The 22,020-nt window shown below is 38.4% G+C and overlaps 1 protein-coding gene across 9 annotated transcripts in view; it reads right to left on the reverse strand.

Moving 5' to 3' along the window:
• Dnm3 (dynamin 3) overlaps positions 1-22,020 on the reverse strand; it is a 605,597-nt gene that overhangs the window by 98,594 nt on the left and 484,983 nt on the right. For 5 of the 9 annotated variants that reach the window (XM_008848499.3, XM_008848497.3, XM_017802043.2 and 2 more), the window contains 2 exons: positions 12,700-12,811; positions 3,848-3,859 (listed from right to left, as the gene is read on the reverse strand). In XM_008848499.3, the coding sequence (XP_008846721.1) occupies positions 3,848-3,859; positions 12,700-12,811 (124 nt within the window). The remainder of the gene's footprint in view (positions 1-3,847; positions 3,860-12,699; positions 12,812-22,020) is intronic. The other 4 variants (XM_029553749.1, XM_008848501.2, XM_008848496.2 and 1 more) reach the window with 1 other exon arrangement.

A 22,020-nucleotide genomic window follows, 5' to 3' on the forward strand; every position in this document is an offset into this window, starting at 1 on the left:
TTGTTCCTTGTATTTTAAGGTTTTTTTCTACCTTGATTTTGCCAAATTTAACAGACATTTAATCAAGCTCTTTGATAAAGAAATACATTTCTAACTTCACTAAATTAAATGTTTCTTTCTAGGACTAAGCATGGAGATTGATTTTCACCCCAAAGCCTCAGCTTAGCAGATGATAGTTCTGATTTACATTTGTACTCAACAAAGATGTTGAACAAAACCCCAAAGAACCCTCTGAAACTCTTTCACATCCCATTTGCTGTTTATTCACATTCCCCAAACTGACTCAGGATGTCCTGGACTCTGGCCTTCCTAATGAAGGCACTGACTTCCGTGGTCGGGGAAACTCATCTAAGGGGAAGATAGACTCTACCCTAAGAGATTTAGAATATCACTATGCCAACAGATAAACATTTTGAAAGGAAAAATAAGTAATAGTCACGAAAGAAAATTTTCCCTGACCATGATTTCCTAACAAGAGGAAAATTAGCATTTTCAAGAGAAATAACAATACCTATGATTATTCAAGAAAAAATGTAAATCTGTGTTTTGTTCTATCATCTTCACAATGTAAGTTTAAACATGTTTCTATTTTAGGATTTTTTTTTTGAGTTTAGAGGATTAGATTCCAAACTTTAAAGCATAATCTAAAGATGGATGAAACAAATTAACCTTATGTCACTGAAAAAGTAATAGCTGGGTTGTTCTAAATACTCAGATTATATATGGAGCATGCACCTGTATATGTGCTACACTTAATGTATGCAGGAATGTACCCAGACTATATGTGGGCAGGTGCCTGTGTGTGCACTACACTTAATGTATGCAGGAATATACTCAGATTATATGTGGACATGTACTTGCGTATGTGCTACACTTAATGTATACAGGAATGTACCCAGATTATATGTGGGTATGTACCTGTGCATGCTACACTTAATGTATGCAGGAAGAAGAGCCCATTTCCTTCACCCAAAGAAATGTTAATGGAACAGACTTCACTTTCTTTAAGATCTGGTTAACATTCTAGATAACAAAATGCATTACACTCAATAAGCAATTAGCCCTTGTGAGTCTGAAATGAGCCACACTTTACAGCTGGCTCATGTATATGGCAGGCAAAAAGTCAGGTTTGTTGCCTTAGGGACAACTCAGAACAATCATTCCAGCATGAGAAGGAAAAAAGAATCTCGTCTCCTCCTTCTGAAGAATCCAGAGCTATACTCTGGAGACAACACAGCTTGCACTGCAGTGTTTTCCACTTTACTGAAACCCTAAGCTACAGGAAAATAGCATGCAGATGTGCTGTTTGTGATTTGAGGAGAATTTTCAGGCCAGAGACTACGGTCAGGAATATGGTTATATTTTAAAAGCATTAGCAGTATACTTTTCACGAACTATCACTTATGCATAACAAACAATAAAAAAAAAGGCACGGGGCAACAAATATCAGCATCTCCAAAGTTTTAGTTCTTCAGTGAAAAATCAAAACAGTAAGCACTTGTATTTTTGAGCTCTTTCAACCAATGCTGCTTCTAACCATGAAATAAAGACTCCCCACAGAACTATACATACTAGTTCTTCATGGTGCAGATGGTGACTGTGGGAAGCCTGAGACCCGAAGGGGTGTCTGCACCATCCTAGGAGTAGCATTAATGAACAAGAGTTCAGAATATTTGAGGGTATGTGTGTGTGTGTGTGTGTGTGTGTGTGTGTGTGTGTGTGTGTGCATATATGTGTGCGTGCACATGTGGATGTCAGAGGACAACTTCAGGTGTAGTTCCTCTGGTGCCCTCCATTATACTTTTTGAGAGAAGTCCTTTTACCAAGTAGGCTAGGCTGGTGGTTCAACAAACCCCAGGGATATACCTGTCTCTGCCTCCCCAGTGAGGGAATTACAAACACATGTGATCCCATCCAGTTTTTTAATGTGGTTGCTGGGGATTAAACTCAAGTCCTTGTGCTTGCAGAGCAAGCACTTTACTGACTGAGCTATCTCCCCAGGCCCAATTTTTTTTTAGTTTTATTACTCATTGCATTTAATGAGTTGAAAATCAGTAAACTGTATTGAAAGGAACGTTTTATTGTCCAGAAGAACTTGATCAAGCTAAACACCACAAATGGATGATTCTTGCCATGGGGTGCCTTCTATGGGAATTTTATAAATGTTCTTAAGTCATTAGTGACTTGCTAGAGAAAGACAAATCATGGATGCTTCTCTAGTGGACAGAGTTAGCATCTCTCCCAAATGTTGGCTCCCTGAAATTCACCATCCGCAGGCTTCCTATTAGAGCACTCAAAATTAACTCAGGGCACTACTGACTGACTTTCAAGTATTTGTTGTTGTTGCTGCTGTTTTTAAATTTTTGCTGATTGTTCTGTTTTCAAATAACAGATACAGCACAGGGAATTCCAGACACAGAGAGATTCACTATAATGCAAATGACCAGGATTAGATACTTATTGTTCAAGGGCTGAAATAGTATAAGACTTAAAATATGTGTTTCACATTTCATCCAAATGTTCTTCTTTAAGAGTGGTAGAATTAGCTAGATTATCTTTCATTTTGTAGAAGAAATCTTTAATTAGTTTTCTAAGTTATCTGCTTTTTTTTTTTGTTTAGATAAGTGATCTGAATTCTTTAAAATGCTGATCTTGTGCAATTCTGACAACTTTAACTTTATTAAATATTATTACTTGGGTCATGAGTAGTTATATCAATGCACAAATTTATGAAGTAACACATTGTTCGATACCAACCATAGATGTCCATTTATTCCACAATAGCACATAGCATCAAATTAAACTGCAAAAGATTTCCCACATTTGTTTTACATTCTATATGTATGGCTTATGAATCGCAATTTTGATGAAGTCCAGCTGTTTTAAATATGCAGGCCAACCCTTATATAACAGATTCTTTCAATTCTTATTGTATTCACTTACTGTATTCACTGAGGCCCATTTTAAGTGGGCCACCTGGTAAGATAAAGGACTAAATACATGAAGTAAAAAAAAATATGAAAACAAATCCTCCTGCCAAACTGAAGACCATCTCTCCAACTGTATGGCTCTTATGTGTGTGGAATAAGTGAGAAGCAGCACTAATCTTTTAGAAAATTAGCATTTAGATTTAACCAAACTAGTAACCCTATGAACGGCTCATTTATCCATGGTGGTAATGACATTGAAATACTTCCCACCATTCATAGGAGTTGCCTGTTTTCATAAATCTATCATATACACATTGGTCCCCGCACTGTTCCCCACACCCTCCTGCTTCCATGCAGCTGGAATTCATCAAGGACGCAGAAGCCAAGTTAAATGTTGACCCCACCCTCCTCCATCCACTTTAAGGCACCTTCAAAGCCAGTGCACTGAGGATCTTGCTCAGTTTCGCCAACAAAGCCAGCCATACTGCTGTTTAAGACCCCAGTCTGGGATTTTTATAATTGCACATTAACATGAGAGCTTTGATTTTAGGTCAAAAACTTCAGCTTCACTGAATTTTATCAGGTTGATATACCTTTCTGTGACAAATCCTCCTCATTATTAAACCTTCCTAATCCTCGCTCTCAGTGTTAGTCTCTCTCTTTTCAGCAATCTCTCTGAAATGCCCAATAAATAGCCTTGAAGAACATATCATATTTCCCTTCCAAAAGGTCAAAACAGAACAGCAATTGTGCTCATCCACACACATTGCCCCCAGCATTTGCACGCCCCATATGATCCATATATGATAATAGAAAATGGTCATTCCAACGTGCACAGAATCACTCTTGTCAAGACACATGCAGGAACAGAGTAGGGGCTGGGGAAAAGAAGGGCTGCAGGAGGACACAGAACTTACTTTGTTGCTCCCCTGTGCATGGAGCCGCAAGGAAAAGAAAAAGAAATATGTTAAACATAAATTTATTTTTAAAATTATGAGATTTTTCTTGCTAGAGCATAATCCAAATGAACAACTTAAGCATTCACTGCATCCTATCGCATTCATTCAGCATCCAGAGCTCATGGACAAGTTGAAGAGTCCACACAGAGTAAGTGAAATCATACAATTACAGCAGCGGAAAAAACTCAAGACAGAGATTTCAACTCCCCCCTTCTTTCTACTCAGAATATTTGAGGTATGGGAGCAGAGCCAGAAAGAATTGGTTTGAATTGGTAATAAGTGATCGGATAGCATGACAGGCAGGTAGTTAGTGCTGGCTGGCCCTCTCCTGACAGCCCCTCCCCCAATATGCCAAGCAGTGGAAAATTTCATCAGCTAGTACGTTTATTTAAACAAACACTGCATCCTTGGTTTCGAAGAAGGTGGAATTGAAAAAAAAAAAATTACTAGGGAAGCAAGAGTAGTGGAAAGGTGTGGTGGTTTGGGGCAATGGAGGAGGCAGACCAAGTTATAACCTCCATCTGTACAATTCTTTTGTAAATTACGAGTTTTGTCTTGGGTTGGCATGGGAAGTCAAGACTGTATAGTGGGGCTGCAGCCAAAATAAGCAGCAGTCCACATTCAAGAAAACCAGTCTGGAAACGTTAGTTGCAAAAATGTAATCATTTCTAAAAGCGACATTCTGGATGGAGACTGAGAGCAGCCAGTGGTGAGTGGCTGTCAGTGGCTCTCCTGCTGCAAACTGGAGCTGAGTGAGTGATTTATATCAAACAATTTAACTCACATATGGCCTAAAAAAATAAAATGGTGATTCATTACTCCCAGGGTAGCCTGAGTCCTTGCGAGGTCAGATCCTGTGGGGAAGATGTGATGGGATGTGAGCCGGGAACAGAACTGAGCTCTCCTTACAGAGGTCCAGGAGAAATGTCTCACTGAGATGTGAGGTTGTAGAGAGCTGTGAAAGAAGTGTGTGCATGGAGCAAGACACTGGGGATAGTGAGCACCAGCCTAAAGAGCTGACATTTAGATCTAGGTTGAGGATGTGAAGTGGAGTTGCGGGGCGGAGGGAGTGGAACATACAAAGAAATGTTCTGGGAGAGCAGTGAGAGGGAAGGCAGTGATCCCAGGAGAGTGCTTTCTTGAAAGCAGTGCCAGCTGGTGACTTTAGGGAAATGTCTCTTCCAAGGGCCATCACAGCCATCATATTTAATAAGGAAAACATAAAGACACTGATAAAATTGTGTTAGAAACATTTCTTGGCATTATGGGCTGCCACTGTACAGCTGTCCACACCAGCTTATCACTCACATAAACAATGATACCAGAATGAATGAAGAGAAAAAAATAAACAAAATCAAAACCCCAAACAAGTCCTTCCTAAAGACTAGGCCAACGGTTCAATAAGGCAATAAAAACCCCCACTGAAAATTTTACTATGCATAAAAGACTATTTTAGAGAATAATGGGACCCTGGTTCTCCTAAGAAGTGAGTATTGCTGAAAATACTTCAGACACACGGAGTTTATTGCATTCCACAATCCTTCAGCTTTTGATCTAGCAAATAAGTTTCAGGAGCTCAACCAAGTATTTTTGCACATTAGGGATGATTGACTGGCTTCCCTGTGCCATGGCAGATGGTTCAGTTTGTAGTGATGTCACGAGGTAGGATGCCTTGATCCTTAAATGCAAGGAACACAGAGGCAGAGGACAGAGGACGTGGTGTAGCTTGGCTCTTTCTTGTTTCATACAATCATTTCCCAATTATCTATTGTGTGAGAGGCATTATGGTCAAGAATGGTGAATTATAAATGTTTTAAAAGTCTCTCTACTACTCTGGGTGACAACAACTTATGTTAAAATCCTTGTAGGTATTTCCACAGAAAAATAGTTAAGACTTTTTGCAACAGGACATACAGTTCCTTGATGTTCCGTGTAAAGCACAGCTGGGAATTAAAGAGCTATGTACAGTGGGGGTGTTAGATATTGCCACCCCTATAATCTTAGAAGATAGATGCATGCTTATCACATTAGTAAATAGTTGTGGAAGCCCACTGCTTTTCCTCTCTTCCCCCTGGAAAGACACAGAGACCCTTTCTTTTAACTACTATTTGACACAGAGGAAAATTCACTATCAGAGTCTCCTAAAAAAAGTTCTGAAGGATTTCAATTTTAAGATGGTTTTGTCCCACAAAACTGTTTAAAAGCATCAGTTATGGCTGGGGGAGTCCCAGTTCACAAGAAAGAGAATGTCAAAGTACTTTCACTCTCTATTACTACTTTAAATCTCGGAAAAAATAGTATACAACAGAGGAAGAAGACATGTAACAGAAATCGAGAGAGAGAGAGAGAGAGAGAGAGAGAGAGAGAGAGAGAGAGAGAGAGAGAGATCCCCTGAGATATTTGAGCTATTTGACTAACTGAATTTACACAAATCATTTCCAGGGCATGCCTGGATCTCACTTTGCCTCCTTTCCATGAAGGGGGACCAACCAGTCTCTAAGGGCAGGGATGGAACTTCTTAGTTATCCTGATAGCCCCTGGGCTGTTTCCAGCCTTCTTGATTCAACCTTCAAAAGGTTGAATTCAAAGGTTGGCCTGTCCTCTTAACAGGACTGACTCCCTCTAAACAACTAGGCTTCCTAGACAATAGATAAGCAAGTTCTTTCTTACATACCCAAATCCCACTGATAGGAATTACTGCTTTGTGTACACATTCAGGGTTCATGATAATAATAATGATGATGATAATAAAGGCAACATGGCCCTGAACACAATCACTCTATTGAAGGCACTGACCTGGTGCTGATGTGCCAGAACCTTAAAGTCACTCTGAGGAAGGTGTTAGCTTGAGCTTAGAGCAGTATAAATAACTGGAGAATTAGTCATGGTTCCTAAGCACATTGCAAATAAATAGCAGGGCCAGGATTTAAATGTGAAATGAATTTGACTTAAAGTCTACCTCATTCCACCTCATACTTTATGTTTCAAATAACTTGAATTTATGATTCCTTCATGTCATACTTGTCTCATTGAAAGCCAACAAAATTATGCCAAAAGGCATGTTTATTATATCATGTTCCTTAGATATTTAATCAAATTCATATTTACATGTAATCAAATTTATGGGGAAAAGTTCATGCACATGTGTTGGTAAAATAAACTTCTGAAAGTTCTTTAATAGTTTCTAACTACTAATACACATACACAGATATACACAGATACAAACACACCTATACACACACACACAACTTGTATCTTAGTTTGAACAGTTAACTAGTCATTCCATTAAAAACAAATTTATTTTGAAACTATGTAAATTTCTGTACTTACCAATATAAAATTTTATAATGGTTATAATTTTAATTTAATGGCCAAAAGAAATAGAAATAAAAGAAATAGGGGTATGGGAGATGCTTCATTTGGTAAAGTGCTTGCCATGTAAGCACACAGACCTGAGTTCAGATCCCTAACACCTGTGTAAAAGTGGGGCAAGGTGGTACAGGCTTGTAATTCTAGTGCCAAGGACAAGAGGATCCCTGGTTGTTGCTGGACTAGTCTGTCTAGAGGAATTAGAAAGCTCCAGGGAAGGAAAGAAGGGAGGAAAGCAGAAAGAGAGAGATACTTTTTAAAAAATGATAACCTCAATAGAAATGATTTAGGAGAGCAGCAGGGTGCAGAATGTCTTGATGTGAGTGACAGGAAATATTCTATCACATGAAGGCAATGGGAAAAATTTGGTGGTAATATCATTTAAAATGTGCACATGAAACCTTAGCAGGTAAAACAATTGGCAGAAAACATCCTTTCATTTAAAGTGAGTGATAGGTATTTAGCTAAATGGCATCTGCTTACACAGTTCTTAAAAATGATGGATGCAGAAGCTTCTTTCCAGGCTGGGGAGATGGCTCACTCAGTAAAGTGCTGACCTTGCAAGCATGAGGGCCTGTGTTTGGATTCCCAGAGCCCACATCCACAATCAGGCATGGCAGCACATGTATCTGTAATCAAGCTCAGAGACATCTAGCGTGGCCTATTTGGTGAAGTTTCAGGCCAACGAGAGACCCTGTCTTAAACAAAAGGTATTTGTGGTCCAGCTCCAGAGGCTGCCCTCTGATCTTCACATCCATGCCATGTATGCACAGACACCCATGCATGTATGCATCCATCCACACATATCCTACCACAGACAGACAGACAGACACAAACACACACACATACACACACATCAAATAAAATAAAGACTATTCCCCCCAAGTCAAAGCAGACATTTCTGTGTAGAAATCAGAACTTTATATGTTTAAATCAGTTTTAATTCATGCCTATCTATGACACATACTAGTATTTCACTCTTAGGGTAGTGACTGACAGATTTGTTAGTGATTCAATAATTTACTGACACAAAAGCAAAATATACTGGAAGGAAGTCCTAAAAATTTACTGATTTTCTATCTGATTTCATTAAGTGGTTTCAAATTAGTAAGAACTACTTAAAACTATCCTGTCTCCTAAATGTGAGAATATTTACAAAGTGGAATCGCTACTTGATTTATCACCATAGTTATCGTTAGACATCTGAATATCAAACAATCCTTTAAGCCAAGTTGATCTGGAAGACCACAGGGTGTATAAAAAAATGCGACACTGTTCACAATGAAATCAGAAAAGCAACGTCCAGGGCACCGTGCCAAGTTTCATTTCCTATTTTGTTTCTGATATGCTGTTAAAAATATATATAACTTTTTCTTGATCTTCTAAGCAGATTGTACCAAATGTGTGTTTGTAAGCAAATGAAAATTTTATGAAAAGAATCAAAACAGATTGTATAGGACAACCCTAAATTTGTTTAAAATTGAGTATTATGATAAAAATAGAAGGTATTTCTTAGACTGTGTACTTGGTGTATAGCTATGGGTCCATGAATTCTAGATTTATAGAAGCAATTCATGGTGGGGGGCAGGGATAAATAATTTTGCTTTCCCATGACAGGTTTTCCCTTAGAAAAACATACTACATAATTTCTTTGAGTATCTATTTGTTTCACTTAAAATAAGTTTACTTATAAAATCCTGACTTAAACCATTTTCATAAGCTCTATACTATACTACATGTAAAGAAAACAGATACAGACACCAAGTACATATACACTAATATCTTTTATCATAAGCTCTATTCTATACTACATGTAAGGAAAACACACACAGACACCAAGTACCTATACATTGATATCTTTTGTTGTTGTTGTTTTAAGACAGGGTCTCCCTGTAATGCCAGCTGGCCTGAACTCCTTTTGTAGAACAAACTGACCTCAATCTCACCTGCCTCTGCCTCTGTCTCCCAGGTGCTGGGATTAAAACTATGTGCCACTATACCCAGCTTCACAAATTGATATCTTATACCAAGTATATTTGGAAAATAGAAAACAGCAAAATATTTACAATCTCATTGGGTTATATGATATACAGTATTTGTGTGTATATACACATTTGTATTTGTATTCCTGTGTGTTAGGTGCATGTGCGTGTGTATGTGCATGCGTGCGTGCATGCCTGTGTGTGTGTGTGTGTGTGTGTGTGTGTGTGTGTGTGTAGGCCAGAGGTTGAAATCAAGTGTCTTCTTCAACTGACTTCCATTGTAATCTCTGAGGCAGACTCTCTCACTGAGCATGGAGCTCACCAATTTGGCTAGATTCTCTGGCCAGAGCACCCCTGGAGTCCCCCTGTCTCCATCTCTCTAGTACTGGTACAAGCCATCATGACTGGTTTGTAAAAAAAATTATTTTTATTTTGTGTGTATGTTTTGTCTGCATCGATTTAAATGCATCATGTGTATGCAATGTAAAGGAAGGCATTGGATTCCTTGGAACTGGAGTTAGGGATGCTTGTCAGCTGCCATGTGGGTATTGTGAACCAAACTTGAGTCCTCTGCAAGAACAGCCAGTGAGTGCTCTTAACCCATGAGTCATCTCTTCAGCCCATCATGCATAGCTTTTATGTGGATGCTGGAGATCCAAACTCAGTTCCTCATGCTTATGCAGCAAATACTTTTCTGACTGGGTCATTTCCCCAGACCTTTATATAATATTTTAATCAGCATTAGCTGCTAAAGAAAGGAGTTTATAATGAAAATTGTAACAATCATAATAATCATTTTATGTATGACAACAGATTGCTTACTTATGCAGTCCCTCTTCAGTGCTTTCTGTGTGTTATCTCACTGGGTTTTATTGACCACTCTGTGTGTGGGGGGGGATGGAGGCTATCATCATCTTCACTTTGGAAATAACTTTGGGAAGCTACATAGGTTAGGTCATCTGCAAATCTCATAGTTTATGAATATCTGGAACTTGCAGAAAGGTAGTTTGACATTAAATTCCATGCTTGAACCAATATGCTTTGCTCCTTTCCATATCCATTCATCATGAGGGGGCTTTTATGAACAGAAGTATATCATTTCAATGACTGGCTGGATGCCCTCTCATGGCTTTTCAACTCAGAGTAAAATATAAGATGTTCACCATTTCTTTCAAGGCTTATGTGGTCTGGCCCTGAGCACATCTTGGAAGTCCTCCTCACTGTGCTGCAGGAGCATGCATCATCCTACTGCTCCTCTAAGACATGGTATTTGGCTTTGCATTTTCTCTGTCTCTTCCACACCATTTACTCCTTCCTTTCCCCGGGATCCTACACAAAGCCTCACTCTTAAAGGGGGCTTCCCTGGTTGCAATTTATATATGTATTATTTTTATTTTATGAGTATGAATGTATTGTCTGCATGTATGTAAGTGCACCTGTGTTGTGCAGTGCCTGTGGAGGTCAGAAGAGGGCATCGGATCACTCAGAACTGGGGTTACAGATAGTTGTTAGCCACCATGTAGGTATTGGGAACCAAGCCCAGGTCCTCTGCAAGAGCAGCCAGTGCTCTTAACCGCTGAGCCATCTCTCCAGCTCCCCTGGTTACATTTTCTAAAATAAAGTCTCCCCTGCTTTGTATTACCTTTCAACTTCATTATCCCCAAGCCTTCATTTATTTTTGAAAGTTTTTGAGAAAACGTCTCATTAAGTTGCCCAGCTTGTCCTTGGACTTACCCAGTAGGCAAGGGAAGAACATGAATTTGTAATCTTCCTGCCTTGGCCTCCCAAATATCTGAAATTGCAGCAGGCACCACCAGGTACAGCTTAACTTCCTTAATTTTCAGACAGAACTTATCATCATCTTAAAGCTAGATGGTCATGTGCTCAATGATTTCATTGCTCATCTGTTTTGCTGATGCCCAAGATGTTCTTGAAAGGTGTGGATAAAATAAATAAAATAATTAAGTCTATGCATTATAATATAAAGTACTTGTGTAAGTAAACTTACTACCATCAGTGGGTATGAAATAATAGTAATTTTTTAGTCAAAAACAAGTGGGAAAGTGTTACTCTGTTTTGAATTGCTGCTATGGAGAAATATCTCTAGGGTAGGAGAGATCTATGAGAATATGCATGGATGCAGCATGAGAAAAAGTAGACAATATGAAAATCATATATACACACCCATGTACTTTGGTATCACCAAGAAAGTGTCAGATGTAACTTCCCTCAGAGGGCACAGAGCATGTTTGGAAAGTTCATTGTTTTAGGCACTAACCAGGTATAGGATGGAGTTGGGCTCAGAGGTCTAGACTGGACTAAAATAAGAACATGGGGAAGCACATTTTGGTATAAATCTTTAGTCCTTTGCCCCTGGAACTCCCTCAAGTTCCAGTGTCGTCCCAGGGATATGAGGCTCCACATACCCTAAATGCTCCAATTGTCCCACACTGCACGCATATGTCAGACTTTGTCTTGAAAAGACTTGTACCCTACCCTGAGCTTAGAAAGAACCTCACTATATATGATCAGTTCTAGAAGTAGACTGACATCCAGGTAAGCACTACAAGGGTGGTGCTGGATTAAATCCCCCAGGATCAATCTTAGCAGGCTAATTCTGGAACAAACATGGTTTGTCTCAAAATTTGGGGCGCAGCAAGTGGGAGGGAGGGGGGAGGAAGAGAGGGAGGGAGGGAGAGGGAGGGGGAGAGAGAGAAGAAGAAGGAGTAGGGAAAGGAGGGAAAGGAGGGGGAGAGACAGAGAGAGGTCCACTGGCCTACAGTTAGCTGATTGGTAAGAGCACAAATAATGGGCGGGACTTCTGAAGCTTAATTTCAGAGGAGTCTGTTTAACATTACATTTTGTAAAGAGCACAAAGACAAGGTCTGTTTATTAACTTGAAGGAGAGAAGTGTCTCCCAGACACCTGAAGTATATTAATAAAGATAAATGGAAAGAACATGCATTTTTTTTGCTCTTTATACTCAGTGACACTAGCCAGAGTTTGAATACAGTTATAACTAGATATACAAGTAAAACAGACTCAGTGAAAGATGCTTTTAAAAAATAAGTACACTTAAAAATACAAATATAAAATATTAATATGATGATTGATGGCATACTATTTGTTTTAGTGCCATAACAGCTATGGGATAATGTATAGAGGAAAACAAATTTTAAAATGCAATTACACTTTTACTGAGAGTGCATAGATTATGTTTTATGGTAGAATAGGGCATTTTCTTTAACAAATACATTGATTGGCTTTTTAAAATAAAAATCTGATGGAGAAAAAGCATCATAAATATCAATATAAAAAGAAAGAATACAAACCAAGTATCAGTTAAAATGGGCCAAATAAATTAATCCAGAAAGAATCTTATTCCTCTAACTTATACAACTGTTGTTTTCTTCAACCTAGTTAGCAATGATTTTAAAATAAGAAATGTATCCAACTTACTAAAGATTTATCAGGATAGACCCCAGCTCTTAATAGAGATGCTTTCCAGCTGTCCACATCCTCCTGGGAATCACACGCCAGCTCCAGGAAGCGATAGTCTTTGTATACATTCCTAGAGTCAAAAAAAGAAAAGAAGACCCATGCATTTAGTTATGAACCAAATTCAAATGATCTTAGATCATTGCAGACACTGATCATAATTCAAATAGGGTGGTTCTCTGAAACTGCTAGAGGAAAACAAAAACAATTCAGTGTATTTTACAATAATTAGCAAATTTCCATATGCGCTTCTCATATAATTCCTTTTCATAATCTGGCAGTAATGATCTCGGAGTTCTCTAAAAGAGCAATTAAAAGCCAAAGGGAGGAGGCAACAGACAGTGCTCAGTGGTAGAGGGCCGGCCTAGCATGAGTAAAGTCCTATGTGCAATTCCTAGCACCACAAAAACAGAGAACCAAGGAAAATGTAACCTGATGGGCTCTGTGCTGTGCAGGGAGCCATTGCCATCGCCCAGTAATAAGGCCGAGTTTCTAACACTATTTTACAAATCTGGTTGAATAAATAGCTTCTAAAATTTTGAAAAACATGACAATAATCCTTAAAAAAAAGTCTGCTAGATTTAAAAGACTGCTAGATTCAGAGAAGAGAAGGTCATCAAAGTATGTAAAAAGGTTGAAAGTATGTAAAAAGTGTTGAAAGGGTTTCAGTGGCTCTTGTGTTTCTTCATACCTAGGGCAGCATTAAGGTTTTACGTTTTTCCTGATAATAACACATAACATAGTATGTAATACATGGTAGTGTTTAAAATTTGGAAACTAGATAAAAGCACAAGAATGGGATAACCACCCATGTCCTGCTTCTGACAGATAACCTGGCTGTCTGAATCTTCAGTTCTGCACATCTTTGGCACAGCTGAGGCTCCTCCCCACTCTCTCCCACTCTTTTCTTATCTAGTGCTCTGCTAGTTTTATGTCTCTCTTTCCCACTTATTGTTACATCATGGAAATTTAACACCATTAAATCTTTGTAAACATAAAATTATAATGACATAGCATTCATTAATATAAATATATAATGATTTGTGTAACCTTCCAATATAATGAAATCATTCAATTTTTCTTTTGCTAACGTAACACATACTTAACTTTGTCGCTATTACTTTTTGAGGAAAGATTTCTATAGTTGCAGAATCAAAAGTTATGATTACTTGAAAGACATTTAGGGATATTCCTATCAGCTTTTCAGGAAAAATCATTTAATTTCAATGGACACTAGTTTATTTTTCTTTTCTGTTACTCTCCTGACATGTTTTTCATTCATGCCTAACAGCCTTAATTTCTACCTAATCCCAGAGGGCACTCACGTCTGCATCTCTCACCCAGATCTGACCCTGAGTCACAATGTCCACTGATTTCTCCATTTGAGCATCTCAGAGGAAGAGACAAAAAGTGAACAGTTGACTTGGTGACTTTCAACTTGGTTTTCTCCACTGTTCCCATTCCAGACAGAAGCAGTACAACCCACATCCCTAGAAGACATTTTGACACCTTCCATACTGCCCTTCCCTTTTCCTGCCACCAAGGAATGGCCTCCTTCACTATTGATCACCACCTGACTATCATCTGCCTGTTGAACTACTACAATAGCCTCTTCATTGCTCACCCAGCATCCCACACTCCTTTTCATTCATTCTATGCACTGAGTCCTTATGGCCTTCTGAAAATGTGAATCAACCATTTTACTCTAATGACTCTCTGTGTTTAGGAAAATAAATACCCATGTTATGATGGCCCACAATGCTCCTCCAGTCAGTTAGTAGTAACCTCCATCCCTGGCATCTTTTTATACTTTTCTCTTCCTGTTCCAGTCACCTTGACCTCTAGGTTCCTGGAAGGTGTCAAATAGGCCAGGCTTACACCACCACCCAGGCCTTTACACATACTGCGCTAGGCCCGACACTCTTGGCACACTTGCTTTTTAGTTGCTGTTGTTAATTTCTTATCTAATTTTTGTGCATTTCATACAGAACATCTTAATCAATCTTAATCATCCTTATGCCTCTTCCCCATTGGCACCCTCCTATAGCTCCCCCCAACCCCCAACTGGAATTCATACATTCTGTCATTTGTTTTAAGATCTAGAGTGTTAAGTAGGTGACTCCAGGCATCCCTTAGTACAAGTTCATCCACTGGGGTCTAATCAGCCTATCTTGCCAGCCTCCCTTCAAGATGATCAGCTCTCCCAGCAGTAATCAGCTGCCAATAATTCTTCAGCTAAGATTGGGCTCTGCTGCCCATTTCCACAGTTCTGTGCTGGGTTCTGTCTGCTTGAGTTTACATGGGTCTTGTGCATGCTGACACAATTGTTGTAGGTTTATATGAGCAAGGTCCCAGACACTTGCTTTTTATTGGTTCTCAGCTCAGTCACCGCCTCCTTAGACATTACTTCTTTGATATCCCTACTAGGTCAACTCCTCTTTCCTGCATTTTTCACCTTTCTTTCCTTCATACTGCCTATCAAAGTTCTGATTTTTGGAATATGCATTTTTCTTTTCTCTCTCTCCTGTCCTCTACTCCTTTCTTTCCATTCTTCCTTCCTCCCTTCTTCTCTGTAGTAATTCACCCTCACTCTTATTTATTTTGATGAACAGGTGCCTTTCCATGTAGGCAGTATACTTCATGAAAACAGTGACTACATCATCATTATACATCCAGGGGATTTAGGAAAGCAACTCCATTTCCTCTTCAGTGTCCACTCAAGTCAAATATATCCTCTCTTCTCAAGTCAAGCCAATGGTAGGTTTGGTACTCAGGCAGTAGAATAGTAATATGAGTAAGATAGTTTTCCTGCTCTGGGATGGATAAGAGCTTTATGCTTGATTCTCTGCCCCTAAAGAACCATGGAAGGAGGGGGAGAGCTTTCATCACCCAAATGCAGAAGAAAGTCTCTCATATGGTCTATTTTTGATCCATGATGATTGAGATGCTGTCTATGTTCATGAGACCAGTTCACTCAGTACACACACACACACACACACACACACACACACACACCACATACAACCAGACCTCTGCCACAATGAACAAATGAAAAGAAAAGCACATGGAGGTCTAACAGCTATAGAGAGAAAGAATGAGGAATGCCATCAGAAGGACTGGGGGAAACAGAAAACAGAAGAATAACAATAACTTGAGAAAGTACATGTTTACTTCCTGGAACCGAGGTACAAATTATTTACATATTAAGTAGACAAACTAAAGAAAGGGTGGTCAATACTGAGATGAAAGTTAGGAGCTTTGAAGATCCAATGAGAAAAGTGGAAACATATAAACAGACAGAATGTTGAGCATGTGGAAGAACAGCTCAGAACTGACTTGGAAATGGTAAGTCCCAGAAAAAGAACTTGAGGATGGGAGGAGAAAATAATTATAAAGGGGAAACTTCTGGGGATAACTTCTCCTTGATTTGCTTATTCTTATTTTTAAGAAACCTATTCCCTGGAAAAATATATTTGTTTTATTAATAGTACATATTAATTATATAATATAATGACATGTTAACACATGTATATTACATGCTTTGATCATATCTGACCCCTTCCCCTCTCTTTTGTCCCCTCTCCTCTTTTCTGGATCTCTTTCTTCTTCTCTTTCTACTTATATGCTGTTTTTTACTTTTTCTTTTCCTCCTAGATTCTATATAAGAGAGAAAATGTTATATATCTGTCTTCTGAATCTGGATAATTTAATTAAACAAGATAATCTCTAATTCTCTCTACTTTCCTGCAAATGTCATGATTTTTTTCTTTATGGTTGAATAATACTCCACTGTGTGTATATATACCATATGATAACTGGTGTTATTTTCTTAAGGAAACTTTCCCTGATTTTATAAACAGACTCAAATTACACATTGAAAATTCTATTGGGGAGTAATTGATAAGATGCTAATATATTTCTTGAGTTTTGAGATAAATGAAACAGTCTTAAAGTCTTTAAAGAAACAAGTAGCTTCCAAAGGAACATGAACTGCCTTGGTCTGATACTACATCAAACAATGAAGAGGAAAAAGGTCTTAAAATAACACCCATGGAACTGAAGTCTGGACATCATCAACACAGCCAATCTGAGGACACTCCTTTAACAGACTGAGGGTGAAAGTAAAACCAAGGGAGTCTGCAGAAGAATTCAAGTTAGGGAAACCCTAGTGAGCAATAAAACTTGGAAGGTCCATGATGTCTAGAACAAGCAATGGAGAGCCATAGAGCCATCTAAGAATGTGCAGGGTAATTATGAACTCTTTGTTTTTGGAGGGGGTGGTTGAAACAGGGTCTCCCTGTGGCTCCAACTGGTCTAGAACCCACTATGTAGAGCAGACTGGCCTCGACCTCACAGATATCTGCCTGCTTCCTGGCTCCCAAGTGCTGGGATTAAAGGCATGTGCCACTACGCTCAGCAACTATGGACTCTTAAAGCAGAAAAAGATATGACAGGAAACCTAATATTCTAATGGCTCTGAGAGGGTGGGAAGAAGCAAAACTGTGCCTGGTACCTTGTCTGGCCTGTGGAGTGATCAAGAGCAAGGAAGTAAAGGGGCTTCACTGTCATGAGAAGTTAGTTGGGGAAAAGGAAGAGAGGAAATATCTCAACTGGGGATGAATAACTGGGCATTTGCCTCATGAAATATGAAATATTAACAGTAGTTATTGAGGATAAATATAACTATTAATTAAATAATAACAATAGAAGTCTCAAATTTTAAAAGATAAACAAATTACCAGATTTTTGAGCAAACCAACAACAAAAAAGTAAAACAAATCAGAAGAACAACAGAATAAATGAATTTAAAATAATATGGCACCAGCACAGAAGCAGATAAAGTGGAGTGTGATAAAGAACCTAGAAATAAATCCAAAGACTGCACCCACCTAATGTCTGACAAAGGTGTCAGGAACATACACTAGTAAACAGAGCCCATTCAACAAATGGTGCTAGGTAAACTGGACCTCCATTTGTATAAGAACGAAATTAAAACCAGGCATGGTGGCGCACGCCTTTAATCCCAGCACTGGGGAGGCAGAGGCAGGCGGATCCCTGTGAGTTTGAGGCCAGCCTGGTCTCCATAGTGAATCCAGGCCAGCTAGGGCTACAGGGAGACCCTGTCTCAAAAAGACAAAAAAAAAAATGAATGAATGAATGAAATTAGATTCATATCACTAACCAAGCAGCACAAAAATCAAAGTAGATCAAAAACCTAAAACATTGAAACTGCGAGAAGAAAATATATAGACAAGAAGTTATAGACAAGAAATTTCTGAATAGAATCCCAGTAGCATAGGAAATAGCCCCAAGAACCAACAACTACGAATAAATTACATTAAAAAGCTTCTGCCCAGCAAAGGAAACCATCAGCAGAGTGAAGAGACAGTCTGCAGAATGGGAGAAAATCTTTGCCAGTTATATTTAAGACAGAGAGTTAATATCTAGGATACATAAAGAACTGCAAAAATTAAACACCAGAACCCCCCAAATCCAATCAACAAATGGACCAATGAATTGAACATACATCTCTAAAATGAAGAAATATGAATGTACATTCTTTAAAAAGTATTCAGCATCCTTAGCCACGAAGGAAATGAAAATTAAAGCACTCAATCCATCTTAACCTAGTCAGAATGGTTATCATCGAGAAAAGAAATAACAACAAAGTACTGGTGAGGATGTGGGGAAAGAGAAACCCATATTCCCAGCTGGTGTGAGTATAAACTTATACAGCCACTATAGAATGTAGAGGTTTCTAAATAAAGAACTAAAAATAGAATTTCCAGGACTGATAGGACTGATCAGTTATACCAGTCCTTGGCATATATCCAAAAGACTCCGCATCCTTCCTATCACAGAGACACTTACACATACATGTTTACTGCTGTGCTAGTCACATTAGCAAGGAAAGGAAACACTTCAGATGTCCATCAATGAATGGAAAATGAAAATGTGGCACAGATACACAATAGATTTTTATTCAGCCATAAAGAAAAATGAAATTACAAAATTTGCAAGAAATGGGCAGAATGAGACACTCTTATATTAACAGAGGTAACCAAAACTCAGAAAACCAAATACTACATGCTCTCTCCCATATGCAGATCCGAGCTTTTTGTTTTTCTATATGATGAAGAAGCCAGGGATCTAGAAAAGGGGGCCTGTGGGAGGGGGGAGACTTCACAGGGGTGGAGAAAGTAATAAAACATGTGTAATATGAAAATGGAAGGGAAAATACTGTGTAAGGGTGCAAGCAGAGAGGGGGAAGGAAAATTGGGGAGAGTAGGGGGATGAACCAAAAAAAAGTATTATGGAAGTGTCTTAAGCAAAACTGTTACTTTGTATGCTAATTAAAAATAAATTAAAGGTTGGAGAGGTGGCTCAGCAGTTAACAGGACTTACTGCTTTTCCAGAAGACTCAAGTTCAGTTCCCAGCTTCCATGTCAGATGGCTCACAACTGCCTGTAACTCCAGTTCTAGGAGATCTGATGCCTTCTGCTGGCCTCCACAAGCACCTCCATGCGCAAGTGAATACACATACAGACTTGGAGACACACACACACACACATACACACACACACACACACACGGGCATGGACATGGACACACACAGTAAAATCTTAAGAATCTAAATTAAAAAGAAAATAATAAAGCAAACAAAAGCAAGTATATTAATTCTTAAACTAATGTAATGGATTCAATTATTCTAAGTCTTGTCAGATATTTCAGTTTGATAAGCAAGGCTGGTGATGTGGCTCAATGGTAGAATGCTTGCTTAGCATATGCAAGGTGTTGGCTTCAATTACTACTACCACAAAAAGGAAAAATAAAAATAGGGCCAGGGCTGAGTAGTGGGGCTGTAGGAGAAGCACCTCTTTGTAATCCTAGCACTTCAGAAGCTGAGGGAGGAACATAGTGAATTCAGAGCCAGCCTGGGTTATGGAAAAAAAAGGTCTATCTAAAAAATCCAACACACAAAACAAATACACAAAAACAACAAACAAAATTAAATAAACCACAAACAGCTATAAATTATTTGTAGAAAATACAAAGGTATAAAGAGAACCAGATAAGCAATAAATAAAAAGATATTAAAAGGCATGAACGGTGAGATTAACAACAGACAGGAGAGTCACCGAACAGCATAAACAATAGAAAATAATCACACAGAAATACTATAATGATATGATGTTGAATTTATAAAGATGGGAAAACCTTGAAAAGTCTTTGCAGCAAACAACACAGAAGGCAAGCAGTGGAAGCCAGAGATCACTAAAAGCACAGGATGAACAAAATATTTTTATATATAAAATTATCTGAAACATAAATATGAACAAACTTGTTTTTTTCAAATTGGATATAGTGGACAAAAAATGAAGCACATAAAAGAAATACACAAAAAGTCAAGGAAGTCCCTTTAATGAAATCTTAAAGGCCTTTTCCCTTCATACACAAAACATTTACCAAAACTGGCCAACATTTGGACCACAACACAAATACAATACCATTCTTAACAAACTGTGTAAACATTACATTCTTTGATTGTAAGCCATGGGTGTAGGAAAAAGAAGAGGAGAAGAAAGAGGGAAGAAAGGAGCTTCTAAATAAAAAAAGCAGAAGTGACAAAGAAAATTTGAAACAGACACTCCTAGATAGCCCTTGTACCACAAAAAATACTATATGAAAGGTAATAAAAGATCCAAACACTTCCTACTGGGGATGGGATGGCCCCAAATATCTTTGTTAGGAAAGAAAGAAAGGAAACGTTAGTGTTTGTCTAGGAAAATCATACAAGGACTTATAAAATAAAAGATAATTCTTATAGATTAAAATAATTAATGAAATAAGAAATCTAAAAATAGCTCAAAGGATAAGTACTGTATCCACAAGGCTTTTATCCTTACAGTACTACTACAGACGATCTCAACTACAAGGGCAATGGGACAAAGGCATACGTGATTCCCAATGCAAAGAATAGAATCCAATCCTGTTGAAGATGTGGTCCAAACCGTTATCCTGAGATTCTCCTCCTTCCTCTATGCCTATGATGTGTAAATTTGGTCTTTTCATAGTGTCATACATTTCCTGTATATTCCATTCCTGGGTTTTCTTAAATTTTTCATAATCTTTGCTTGAGCAGTCCAATTCATTAACTTTATCTTCCAGTCTTGATACTCTGTTTTCCATTTCATTCATCCTATTGGTGAGGCTTTCTCCTGTCATTTCTAATTGACTTGAGTGTTTCACTTCCTTCTTCATTTCAGCCTGAGTATTCTTCAATATTTCTAACTCTTTTGTGAGTTCACTCAGAAGTTTGTCCCTATTTTCTTTCAGTTCTTTGATTTCTTTGTTTGTCCATGGCCAAAAATATAAAATTGAAAAAATTCCCAAACAGATGTTATATGCAAACTAATAGTAAAATATAAAGTACAGAAGAAATTAATAATATCCTAATAATGTTTTATCCACATTCACTCAGAATCGGTACATGACAAAGCACAGTACTAAGGGTCCAGTCAGATGGCTCAGTGGGTAAAAACACTTGCTGACAAACTTGGGGACCTGAGTTCAAACCCACATGGTGGAAGGAGGGAACTGATCCTAAGGGTTGTCCTCTGACCTCCACATGCACACTGTGGGAGGCATTTACCCACACACATATACACATAAATAACTAAATTTAATGACAAAATTAAACCATAGTACTAAATAAATGAGCCACTTTGTTTAAAAAGCTAATATTGCTGGGCGAGATGGCACACGCCTTTAATCCCAGCACTCAGGAGGCAGAGGCAGGCGGATCTCTGTGAGTTCAAGGCCAGCCTGGTCTACATAGGGGGTTCCAGGCCAGCTGGGGCTACAGGGAGACCCTGTCTAAAAAGACCAAAAAAAAAAAAAAAAAGCTAATATTAACTGCAAAATGCATAAAAATCAACTGTTTTTTCCTTAATACTATCAATAATATGGAAATGCGAAAATACTCTGTTGATGCCAGACGTGGTGGCACAAGGTTTAATCCCAGCTCTAGGGAACTAGGGAAGTAGAGGCAGGCGGATCTCTGTGAGTTCAAGGCCAGCCTGGTCTACAAAGTGAGTTCCAGGTCAGCTGGAGCTACAGGGAGACCCCTGCCTGTCTCAAAAATAGACAAAAAAAAGAAAGAAAATACTCTGTTCATGTTAGAAGTACAGCTTTTAAAAATGTGTACAAATATATTTATTTAATAAAAATATAAAATATCATTAAATAGCATGAAACAGGCAGGTTCCTAAAGGAAAGGCA

Source organism: Nannospalax galili, unplaced genomic scaffold, assembly GCF_000622305.1.
Source record: "Nannospalax galili isolate Female #2095 unplaced genomic scaffold, S.galili_v1.0 scaffold624, whole genome shotgun sequence".
NCBI classification, from domain to species: domain Eukaryota; kingdom Metazoa; phylum Chordata; class Mammalia; order Rodentia; family Spalacidae; genus Nannospalax; species Nannospalax galili.